Source organism: Cyprinus carpio, chromosome A23 (genome assembly GCF_018340385.1).
Source record: "Cyprinus carpio isolate SPL01 chromosome A23, ASM1834038v1, whole genome shotgun sequence".
NCBI lineage: Eukaryota > Metazoa > Chordata > Actinopteri > Cypriniformes > Cyprinidae > Cyprinus > Cyprinus carpio.
The window spans coordinates 14014422-14027482 of NC_056594.1; the positions used below are offsets into that span (position 1 = coordinate 14014422).

A 13061-nucleotide genomic window follows, 5' to 3' on the forward strand; every position below is an offset into this window, starting at 1 on the left:
ACACAGGGTATGTTATGTTTAAGGCCTAAATATGCATTGAAGTGTATTATTTTTGGGCTAGGAACATTTTTGGGTTCAATGTTCAACTGGTGCGCAGTCTGTAAACAGCCAAGATTATAAAATAAAAAAATAATTTCACTTTCTCAAACACAGCTATGCCACATTAAAGCTATATTTCTCAAGCCACTCCCCTCAAGAAACCAGCCAGTCTTCAAAACAACATAAACATGAGGAAGCACAGATTCATGTGCTCTTACAACATGACTTCTCACGGCCAAATTTAAATTCAGAACATTCATTAAAACAATCAGACTCTCACTATAGTGGGAGGAAACTGGATTTTCGGCTTCAAACTAACAGTTTCCCAAGAGAGTGAGCATTGCTCACTCCAAACTGTTTACTCAGAAAACTGTGACATCATTGAGGCCAGCCCTGTAAGAAAATAGCTGATTAAACATGACCAGGAGGGGAAAGCCCTGCTTTCAGGATATGTTTACTCAGACCGCTGTAAATACACACTGATATATGCAAAGGTTGGCTGATCATTATATCAGGAGTGTATCATAAGGCAGCATGGGATTGGTTGAGCTGCCAAGCTCTGATGCATCCTGGTCTACATCCAACACGTTGGAAACATGTAATAAGTCCCCGAGCAACAGGGTGTGTCCACCAGTAGAAGAGTGGGAGGAAGGGAGAGTTTCATTGCGAAAAAGGCACATGCTAGATCTTCATTCATTTTTTACAATTTCATGGCATCACACTCTCTCGACCCTCACTCACCTTTAGGTGGAACTTACAGACAAGTAGATGAGTCATTTGACACAGAAACCAATAGCTATATATTTATGGGAATTATCTTCCAGGAAATGAAGGACAGCAAATAAAAACAGGTGACTGGCAGGTTAGCCCTCCCTTCTTTTAGAAATCCATTACTGATCCCCAGATTTAATTATGTTAATAAAAATTGTTGATCACACGAAGAAAAACCTTGATGTTTGACATCGATGTATGATGCGGCAAAGTGCCAAGACATCTCAACTGCTGACAGAGCTCAGGGAACTGTAAAACCACACCTCTAAGTATCTCCAGCTTTTGTTCTTATGTAGTCCTTGTAAACTAAACTAAAGAAACTCACACATGTCTTTGAGTCAGAGTTAGGTAGTGGATACCTACATGTTACATATATAAACGTAGATCTTGTATTAATTTGAATTTGTCCTTACTGCACCAACCAAAAAAAAGTCACGTTGAGTCAGATTCACAACCCATTTTAATTCTGTAATGTTATACTTGTGTTATTTTCCAAAAGAAGCAGCATATTGAAGGAGAAAAAAAGTGCAGGCCTATCAACCAGGAAATATTTGGATCTGGATAAGTAGGCATTAGATACTAGAGATCTTGGGCTATATATATATATATATATATATATATATATATATATATATATATATATATATATATATATATATATATATATATATATATATATATATATATATATATATATATATATATATATATATATATATATATATATATCCCAAGTTTTGGCCTTCTTGAAAGGTGACAACATCTTGCAAGCCCTTCTGTGGTTCACTTGGATTTAAAATTAGACCATGTAGAGCTCCTGCTAAAATGCTTAACAATGGCGACACCCTCCACCAACAATTGAGTGCTTATAATCTGATTCAGCAGGCCCGACTCCAGCACAATGACAAACAGAGAACAGACAGAGCGAGGAAACGAGGGAGGGGAGGAAGATCTGGGAGAGAGGATTAGAGCTGAACTTTTGTTAAAACATAAGAGAGGTAATTTTATCTCAGTAGACTGTTCCTTAAATCTGTTTTTCATTACTCATGGGTTAAAATCAGTTCACAACAACTTGGGCCCGAGTAGACAAGAAAAGCAACTCAACAACAACAAAAGAGAACGTGAGTGTTATGACTCACTCCCTACTGGGTCATTTGCTGACAGAATAATAAAACTACTGATAGACTGACTGATTAGTCGGCCAATAATTAGTCATTTTGAGCTTAACGGCATCAAAATGGCATCAACCAAAAGCCTCATGGAATAATGCACGTTTTATGGCTTCAAATATTTTTGTGGAAAATAAAAGCTCATTAGTGGTGTTTGAAAAGCAATCATCCTTATTTTTTTTTTACTAAAATGGAAAGAAAATGTCCTGGCTTTCTTCTTAGCTGCACATTTAGTCAACCACTAAACAACTTAAACTATGCTGTGTTTTATTTTAAAAAAAATATTACGCAAGAACTCCCACAAATGAGTCGTGAAAGTCTTAAACGTATCTGAGAGGAACAGCAAACCTACCAAGTTTCGACCCAGAACCTCCCCTTCACCATATCACAACAGTCAGACAGATCTAAAGTCAAACAAACTGTTGTAAAGAAGCCCTGACTGAAACCTGATGTCAGTGAATGTACGTGGGACTTCAGGAGGGATATGTCAGCACTTGCCAGCCAGTTCACACTAACTTTGGGCCTTCAGGACAATAGTGTGGTTGAGCAACCCCAGCAAAACAACCACTCCAGCTCACATGTCAAGCATCAAGAGCTCAAAACTCAGGTTAATCCGGTGCTTGTCTAAACTGTGAGATTACAGTCCCTCCTTTCTTGAAATGTAAGATCTCATTCAATGTGCTTTTACTCAAAGAATAGTGCAGAGCAAAATCCCACAAGGCATGAGTGCAAATCAAGCAAAAACAACAGGACAAACACAGGGAAAACAGGTTTTCACAGTCTGAACGCGTGTGAAACGCTTTTCCCTGGAGGGAAGCGCAGGATGGAGGGATACAAAAACAGGAGTGTCCCGGGTGCTTTGAATAAAAGCTGTAAACAAGGCTGAGGTCTGGGAACAGCAGCATACCGAGGACTGGAGAAAGCTCTTGACTTCTACACTCATCTGTCTGTAAATGTTCAGATTTTTCCCTCTAACAACTGCAAGAAGTTTGCTAAACAACTTTGTGGGGACTTAACTAACCAAAAATGTACTTTTTGGTAAGTATCAGCGAAAAACTTGCTAAATAACATGAACTTGAGTCTTGCAAGTTATTGTTTTCTAGCACCAAAAGAAGCCATTTTATATAATTTTACTTTTCCAAAGAAGTCCACTTATGTCATTAGTCAAGGTTTCTTTCACCGTGCAGTTTTCATTTTCCATCTTATCTATAAATCTAAGGAAAAAAAGCCTGTTGTTATGACTTCTATATGTAAATGACCTTTGTTATGATTGGCTAAGCTCTCTGCACCGACAGCGTTCACAGTGTTGCTCATCAGGGCGAGCCATGCTGGAAACTAAACAGGAGGTAATGTGTAAAAGTGTGTGGTAATATGCAGACCCAGACAGACTCTTCAGATGTATTCACACTGATTTCTGAAGTAAAATCAGTGGAATTCTGTTTGTGGTCAGTAAGATCATGAAGAAAGTCTCTTATGTTCACCAAGGCTACATTTATTTGAACAAAAACACAGTGCAACAGTAATATTGTGATATATTATTTTAATTAAAAAGTGTTTGGTGCTTTAAATTATTTTAAGATAAAGCGTATTCCTGTGATGGTAGTGCTAAATTATTAGCAGCCATTGCTCCAGTCTTAAGTGTCACATGATAGTTCAGAAATAATTTTTATTATCAATTTCTTTAAAAAAAAAAAAACAACAACCTTGGCCCCAAACATTTGAACAGTCACAGCTCTAGCATTTCTAACTTCAAACATGGAAAGCAAGGAAATATTTTGAGATATCTTCTTTATAAGGAGTCCATATCCTGTTCATGGATGGCGCATTGTGTTGTAAGTTATGAGTGTTTCCTTGGCAGCGCATAGCTCCGTTATACCACAACACTGACTTCCACTGATGGAGCAGTGTGATGCCACTTCCCCTGTACACACCCTGGTTCGCATAGTGCCAGTAAAGGGAGGTTCAAGCAAAGCCTCATGGTATTTAATGAAGCATGTTAATAATACAGGCCCCGACCCCCTATAAGACCACAGCGATGCAACATTAACTACTCACAGCCAAAGGGCAGCCTGGACCGGTTCCTTACACAACCCATGCTGAGGGAGCAGACCCAGTGGGCCCAGTACCAGCATCAAAAAAGGCTCTGGGCTTTTGTTTGAGGGAAAGGGAATCTGTGTGAAGCCTGGACATCGGATCATGTCCCATCTGTCTAAGCATAGTGCTCGGTATAAATATGAAGAAAGCAGATCTCCTGAGGACAGACTGGAGGTTAAGTTTGACAAGGATGCAACCCTTGATAGAACTTGGTCACATACGATGGCCCAAAACGGGGCTTGAACACTTTTAGACACTTAAGAGCGTCTGACTATTTGCATTGGATATGAAATATCAAACCAAATGATGTGTAAACAAACATGTCCAACAGTTTGTCTTCATTTGAACATCTATATTAATTGTTTTATAGTTTATAAAACATTCTAGCAAATAAATGCCCTTGGTTTGATATTTTGTTATAAATGAAATTAAATTTGTGTAATTGTAAGTGTTTAAAGTTAAGAAACTTCATTTGATTATCCAACAAGTATGTAACAAACCTTTCCTCCATAAAATGTGTAACAAAAGGTCATTTACAGAAAAGAGGAACTGTGACGGTGTACTCATGTGGACAGGGTACATCTGCACGCAAAAGTCTCAGCCACACAAAAACTGCCTACAGTCAACTGACCATATTTTCAAGTCAAGTCATTTTTATTTGTATAGAACTCTTCACAACCCATGTTGTTTCAAAGCAGCTTTACAGAAAATCAAGTCTTCATGTTTGAAATGAAGAGCCTACATGACGCTGGATGTCAGCACATTTCAGAGCAAATCTCACAAAGAATCATATTACACCTCAAAGTAAAAAAAAAAAAGAATAATAATTTTGCATTAAAAAAAATGAGGCCTAGTTTTAGTGAGGCAAAAAAAAATTTGCATTGACATTGTTTTCATAAAAATTAAGCTTATTTTTTCCCACAAATTTTGATTACAGTAATGAAAAAATTCTAATCACCAGCAGTGAGTAAAGAAAATGTTTAGATTAAAATACAGTTATAACCCTCTGGGGCCTGAGGGTGTTTTGGGGACCTAGAGAAGTTTTGTCATGCCCTGATATTTGTGTTTTTTTCAGTTACTTATAGACATATACATGGCTAAAGTCTAATAACACTGTAATCAGCACAAACTGGGCTACAATAATATGAGAGCAGCATGTATGTACATGATTGTGTTTTTGAGAAAGCAACGTTTATGCATGGTTAGTGAAAAACTACAATTTTGAAGTCACTGAAATAAGACAATAAAACACCTAAAGAACATTTGTTCACAAGACTTTTGAGAACAGATTTTGAAGCCTAGAGTTTTTGGTTCAAAATTATGTGAAAATCATCTTGATTACTCACTCACAGAAAACAATATATTGATTTACATTTTTTAAGACACTTTGTGTAGGAATGGTATATGCGAGAAGGCATCAACTATCCTGCATAATGCTGTGATTCACACCTGAGAAGACAAAGGCCCGCATAATGAACTGCATAATGAGCCTTTCAGCCAGATGTGTAGGCCTATACAATATATATAGTTATAAACATCTATGGCTATATTCGGGAACAGAGAATAGCCTATCTCAGTAAAGTTTAGTCTAACCATTCTTACTGACATTAGGCTAGCAACAATATATTTTTTTTTATTGTATTGCTGTTTATGTAATATATATAAAAAAAACATCCTGGCATGGTGAGACATTTAGATGCTGTGAATGAAACTTTATAATGTTTCACTTGATTATACATTTAGTCAGGCATTATAGTTTGAAAAAAGTCTAACTAGTAAAATGTGTATAGGTTATGTGAAAACTAATACAAGTAGGATAATAAAAAAAAGAGACTTACTCATGTTTATGATCTCTGCTTGATCAAGCCGCTGTATCAATAATCCAAAGGTTCTTGAGGTGAATTCTTTCTTATTTGTCACAGCAAGTCTTTTCTGCATTGAATTCAGTCTCATTCCTCTCAGCGCGAAGCGAAAAGTAAAATGTAAAAAACTTGCTGCTTTGTTTGTTGTTATGGGGTATTTACCCGGCGCGAGCTTCACGTGGATCATTATAATGCCAATAGCGCTCGGCGCGTGGTCACATTAGATATAATGAAGGGAGACGTGAAAGACGGACATCGCGTTGTTTTCATATGGATTACTTTATCACAGAATATTTGTTTTTGGTAGAACTTTCTTGGTTTAAAAGTAGACATGTCAAGTTTTCTATAGATATCTCTCTCATGTCTCTGTGTTGAGTAGTCACTGAGTTACAGTTCATTTTAATGACGCGTTTCTAAATGAAGATCACCGCAGACCAAGGCTGCAGACAGCGCACCCTGTTTGTTTTCTTTATTTTATAAATACACAAAGTTTTGTTGTTATTATGTGTGTATACAAATAAAAGTAGACCCTTAACAGATTCGATTGATGTATTGCTCTTATCTGTACGATCAAAACTAAAAGTGTAATTTAAGTTCTTTTCAGGGTTATCAGGAGAAAATGCTTCAAAACACATATTTGCGTTAGCCGGCCCCAGAGGGTTAAAGGCAGAAACGATTATGATGCACATTCAAATTTTATATTATATATAAAATACATGCTTATGTTTATAATGATTTATATATAATATAATACATATTTCTAATATTGTACTTTTTATTTTTTTGCATAACATTAATAAGAATAAGAGTTTCATTAGGTTACTGAGAATTGATGGGGGAAAAATGTGCTTAATTTTCATGAAAATGTCAAAGCAAAAAAGGTTTTATTTTCTTTATAGTTCTGTTCCTCTCATTTTTGCTCAAACATGTCTTGACCTTTTTTGTGACTTTCCAAAAAAAAACCTTTGGTCTTGCTTAGAACAATTTGATGGAATACACAAAAAAAAACAGAAGAAAAAGAGGAACAACTTTGTGGCAAAAATAGATATCTGTGGCTTCCCTTAATGGTCAGTGGACAGTTTAACAGAGTAAAAGAAACAGAGAGAATGACTCAGAGCATAAATGAACAGGGTTCAGTTCATGTTCGGTCACTCTGTGACCTAGATAGGAAGCAGCTGGCAATAACATGCCCCCTCCATCAGTATGGCAGCAGTAAAGCACTGAGTCTCCATACTGCAGAAAGTCTGAACTCAACCCTCTTCATAACAGCAATCAATACTAACAGACTATACACGTTAGTTCCACATCACAGCTGTCCACAGAGGCCACTAACAATCCAGGATTTAAAAAGAACAGAAGTGATCTGAGTAAGCTGGCACACCATAGGAGCCATGCTATGATGCTCAGACGCTTGGTTAGGTAGCAGGCTAATTGTCCATTGTTCTAAAACGATTTAGAAGAGATTAGAGAGCTAAAAATCTTCTGACCAACAGCACCAGGAGCATGAATTATTTTTCATTGAGTTCAATTCCACGTTAAGCCGGTTAGTCAAAGAGTGGAACACATTCAAGAGCAGATTCAGGCTGCACTAGACTTCCTGTAACACCTTGACATGACTCATGGATGACTGCATTGGTTTTATTACAAGGTGTACAAGCACTACTAGACAGAAGAATTAGGGCTCACTTGAATATAGAGATTATCAAGGTGTTATTTTTGTTCAAAAGAGTCTACAACTGTTGATGGGATGCCTCATTTGGTTAGGAGGCCATAGGGTGGATGACCGCAGACAAACGCACGCTTGCAGACTGAGTCCATGTCTTCTCTCTCAGAGATGGTCATTTGGGACACAAAAGTTTCAGTTGAAAGCTTCAAATGCCAGTTCAGATCAAAATCACCATAGTCCAGATCAGCTCAATGGTGCCTATTGTTACTAATATCACTACAACCCTGCAGAATTAGGTCATTATGTAGGAGATCATTTGGACAGAGTTTTTTCACTGTAAAAAGCCCCAGTGGTGCATGGTAATGGGAAATATCTCTATCCTCCAAGGTCAATATGTGCCCCTGTGGAAACCACGCATGGATCCAGAAATAAGAGACAGACGTAAGAGATGGCAACAGCACAAACACCTTATACACAGCCATTCAGAAACCAGGGTTCGTACAGTTTCAGACAGTGCATTTCCAAAAGTTTTCCAGACATTCATGGTTTTTTAAAATCATTACAGGGATCGCTGGTTCAGATTTCAATTTGGATGTCAGGAAAATAGACCTAATCGGTTTAATTAATAGATTTAAACATTTATAGCTGCTTATTTGTGTACAAATGTTTCTAATAAGACATTTCGTGGACAGACTTTAGTTTATACGTAGCCAAAGCAATATTTTGAAGGAAATTAAAACTAAAATAAAGCAAATTCCAAGTCTTCCTATGCGATATGGGTTTTAATTTGATGTTTAAATTTAAGATCACATTAAACAGTGGTATTAAAGGGATACTCCATCCCAAAATGAAAATTGTGTCATTATTCACTTACCCCCATGTCGTTCCAAACCAGCTTTGTTCGTCTTCGAAACACAATTTAAGATATTTTGGATGAAAACCAAAAGGCTTGAGACTGTCCCATAGACTGCCAAATAAATAACAGTGTCAAGGTCCAGGAAAGTATGAAAAGCACCGTCAGAATAAATCAGTGTAGCACCATATTGGCAAATTTGAGCAGTAACACAGAAGAGTGTACGCTGCCTACATACTGCTCAGATTTGCCAAAATGGCACTATGCTGATTTGGAGAGACACAGAGGAGAGGAATTGTTGAATAAAATTGTTATTTTTGTTTTCTTTGTGTACAAAAAGTATTCTCGTCACTTCATAACGTTACGGTTGAATCACTGATGGCATATGGACTATTCTGACAATGCTTTTCATACATTCCTGGACCTTGACAGTGTTACTTACTTGGCAGTTTATGGGACAGATTAAAGTGCTTGTGCTGAATTTAGGTGTATTTTGATTGGTCAGTGAGCAGTGATTCATTTGAGTCATATTTGTAGGAACTAGTCCGCCCAAGTGCGAGAGAGACAGAAAAAGAGATGGCACAAGCAGAGGAGAAGCAGGGACATGACTGTGACACACCAGTGGGGAGGTGACCGTCCAGGGAGGCAACAGCCGAGACTGGCAGCTGCTCCTATAGGAGGAGGGGGAGAGGGAGCCTGCAACCACCCTCCTGTTGACCAAACACTCCAAATCACTCACCTGCCCAAAGGGCGCTAAAAGCCCTCCACTAAACACGAAGTTGCAAGAGCTTTCATGTTGTTTTCACACACTCTCTAAAGTCACAGACCTCTAGTTCACATGCAAAACAGTGGTTTAAAACACAGTTCATCCAAAAATGAACATGATTACCTCACCCTCATGTCATTGCAAAGATGTACGACTTTCTTGTTCCAACATTTGGGTAAACTATTCCATAAAAAAAAACGTGGCTCAGTGTAGGGCTGCACAATTAATCGAAATTAAATCGCAAAGGCAATTAATTGTGATTAGGCAGAAGCTACGATTGTCATGTGTATCTTTCAGTGAAGCACTGAGTTCTGTGATCAGTAGTAAATCTCCATCCAACGGCCAGAGGGTGCTCTCGCCCTGAAAATTCAAATATGCCCCGAAGAAGAAATCCAGGGAATGCCTATCCTGCACCTGAATAAACAGATTTAACTGCTTTCATTGATTCAACGTGACTATAATGAAATGCTAATCGACATAGCCTTTATCACTGCTTAGAATACAATGAAATATTGTGTGCCTTTATTATTCTGTTTAAGAAGCCACATCATCTCACAGAAGGATTTATTTCAAACACTCGACTGACGTTATGAAGTTTGTTTGGAGTAAAAATGTTATTAAATGTGGTATTTTCACATGCTCTCAGATGGAGAAGCATTTACTACACAGAGTCATAGTTCACTGACAAGCTACGCAAACAGCTGTCATTATCACGAACGATTTCATAAACCTACGATTATATAGATCGTGTTATGAATGTGATTTTGCATAGATTGTCAGAGAACTACGCCACTGTGTAGTAAATGCTGCTCCAACTGAAAGCAATTGATGGGAGATTCACTTCTAATCACAGAAACGGCTTTACTGACAAAATGTGCATGACAATTAATCACGTTCGATTAATCGTGCAGTCCTAGCTCAACGGTCATCAGTAATTATATGGTCATAATTTATAGTATGTCATCATACAGTCATAAAATGTTGTGTTACAGTTTCTATGGCTGGTTTTCTTGATAAGCAATTGCACACCTCAACAAGTTGTTAGAGAGCGTGGCCCACACACGAAATGCTTCCAGTTGAATAACACTATTACTAAGCTGAAAACCAACACATCTCCCCCACATAGTGCTCTCTGACAGAGTGAATGAGTACATGAGTACTGCCTTTCACAGACGGATGACAGGACGGGGAGAAGATACATGACGGTGCATGAAACACCATTGCTGTGATGTCATGAACACTGAATAAACTTATAAATCCTGTGAATAGACAGCATATTAAATATTTCAATAAAAATATATATATATATATATATATATATATATAAATCTATAAAATATAAACATTTCTGTTTTTCTGTGTTGTGTGTCAAATGCAGCCTTGGTGAGCATTAAAAAAAATATTTCAAAAAAACAATACACAAATCTTACAGACCCCAAACTTTTGAACTGTTGTGTATACATTCTCTACAATATGCAAAAAGTATTGTCTTCCATCAAATGCATTGCATAACTGTACTGTACTGTCAAGTGTCAATGACAGAGATAAATAAAACTATAAACTACATATAAAACTGAACTGAATGAACTGAAGTAGTAACTGACAAGTACATTTAATAATGAGGTCCCTAAGCTAATACGAGTCTCTAAAGGCTGAAAAAAGTTTACAAAAATCAAACAATGGTAAAATCAAATTGGATAATCATCATTTTACAATAATGACTAAAGAGAGAAAAAAACTGACTACAGAAAAGGTGTGTTTGACAGGTGTGTGTGTGTGCAAACAGGACAAAAACAAAAAAACCTCGAGACAACACGAATCCACACACACACACACACACACACAGCAAAAGCGATGCCCCTTTAACAACGTCTCCGAGATTAAAACAAATGACTTTGAGAACAACAAAGACCGTAACATACATGAATCCATATGCACTCGATGTGTCTCTGTACTACGGTGTTGTGTCTAGTCTACCTGTCAAGGGCTGTTTCTTTGAGGTCTAGATCAGCGAACAAACAATAGTCTCAGTCTCTTGAGGTGAAATTAACGGCCGGATGCTGCAGCATTGCTATTCTAGTTCTCATTCGCGTTCGGTTCTTTCATTTACACCAGTTTAAAAGCACATTTGAGAAAGGAAAATTCATAATCTCTGCCGACACACTCCGGCTGTGACTCGAAACCTAGTGAGCTGCCTACCTAGACAGCATGTCTGGGCATCACAGGCGCGCTCGGAACGTTAGAAACTGCATTTTGGACAAGCAGACATTCTCTCTAGGCAGGCAGCTCGCTAGTTTTTAAGATACAGCCTGTCTGAAAAGAAATTCTTTGAATAGAAACAGAGAAGATTCAAACATTAACACAAAAACAGTAGAACAGCCATCCATTTGAGCTTATGTGTGTCTGTTAAAGCGCCATACGACTGTGGGATTTAAATATTAGGTTAATATTATTAACATTATTAAGGCTGAGGCGATAACTCAATCTCTCACCTTCAGACAGCTCGAGCTCCAACTCCGCCAACTGATCTCTAACCTCTTTCGGTATTGTTACAGCTGCCAAATCCACACCGCGGTCTGCCATCGTCGTGAAAATACGCTGAAGTTGTTGTAAGTGTGATGAAATGCGTCTCGAAAGCCCGAAATCCTCCCGTCAAGACTGAGAACATGAATTTAAAGGTGAGTAACTATCCATCCGGACAAGTACTCCTTCCGCCATGCTGTGAGAAGAACTCACCAACTGCACTGTGCGGTCACGTGATCGCGTTCACCTTCACACACACACACCTCGAGACAGCACGCATGCGCCCTCTAGCGGCATGCAACACGACAGGATGTAATCCCACCTTGGACATGTACTATGCTGTTATGTACTAGATACATAGACTATCAAAAAGATCACTATACCATTGTACCACCACAGTACTTTTACCTTCAAAAACTTGTTGGTTCATAAGAAAAAATATTTTTTAATACATCTAAATATATTTTTTAAAAATGGATTTGTGTATTTATATGTATCTTTAAATATAATATTAAAATGTATGTATATTTTACAAAATAAACTATTATAGTGTTTGGTGCATAAGAAACAGTACATGTTAATACATCATATTAATACATATATTTTTTACTTTAATATAGTTATGTATTTACTTTTCATTTAAAATTATTTAAATACATATTACCATTATATATGTGTGTATTATTACTGATACTTTTATATTACTGATATTTAAATCATATCGTATGTATATTTTATAATATAAGACCATTATATAAAAATATTAAATATTTTACATATACAGGTAGATTATTACTATTTTGAGTGAGTTAATTTATATTATTGATATTCAAAATGTTGTATATATTATTATTAAAATTATTGTATATTTTTATTAAACAGGTTGAATCTAAAAAATATACAGATTTTCCATAAAATTTTTAAATCATATATTACCATTAACATATAAGTCAATATAATATCATATAATACCAAACTTTTGGTATCACAAAAAAAAAAAAAAAAAAAATATATATATATATATATATATATATATATATATATATATATATATATATATATATATATTGTATGGAAAATCTGTATAAAAAAAAAAAAAAAACTGTTTAATAAAAAAAAAAAAAAAAAAAAAAAAAAAAAACCTTGATGTACTCAAAATGATTTCAGAAGTTTAGCTTAGTGGACCAATAAATCTCTAAATGACAAGAATCAAACTCTGCCCAATTATATTATATGAAAACAAAATTATAAAGAATTATATAAAACATTTTAAGTATGTACAATCTTTCATTGTGCCTAAATGAGACTAAAAACTTGT

At 36.4% G+C, this 13061-nt stretch overlaps 1 protein-coding gene across 2 annotated transcripts in view; it reads right to left on the bottom strand.

Annotated features, from left to right (window-relative positions):
• LOC109047935 (disco-interacting protein 2 homolog B-A-like) overlaps positions 1 to 11981 on the bottom strand; it is a 49643-nt gene extending 37662 nt beyond the window's left edge. For both annotated transcript variants that reach the window (XM_042713253.1, XM_042713252.1), the window contains exon 1: positions 11713 to 11981. In XM_042713253.1, the coding sequence (XP_042569187.1) occupies positions 11713 to 11803 (91 nt within the window). In that variant the 5' untranslated portion in view covers positions 11804 to 11981. The remainder of the gene's footprint in view (positions 1 to 11712) is intronic.
• Between the last annotated feature and the right edge of the window lie 1080 nt (positions 11982 to 13061).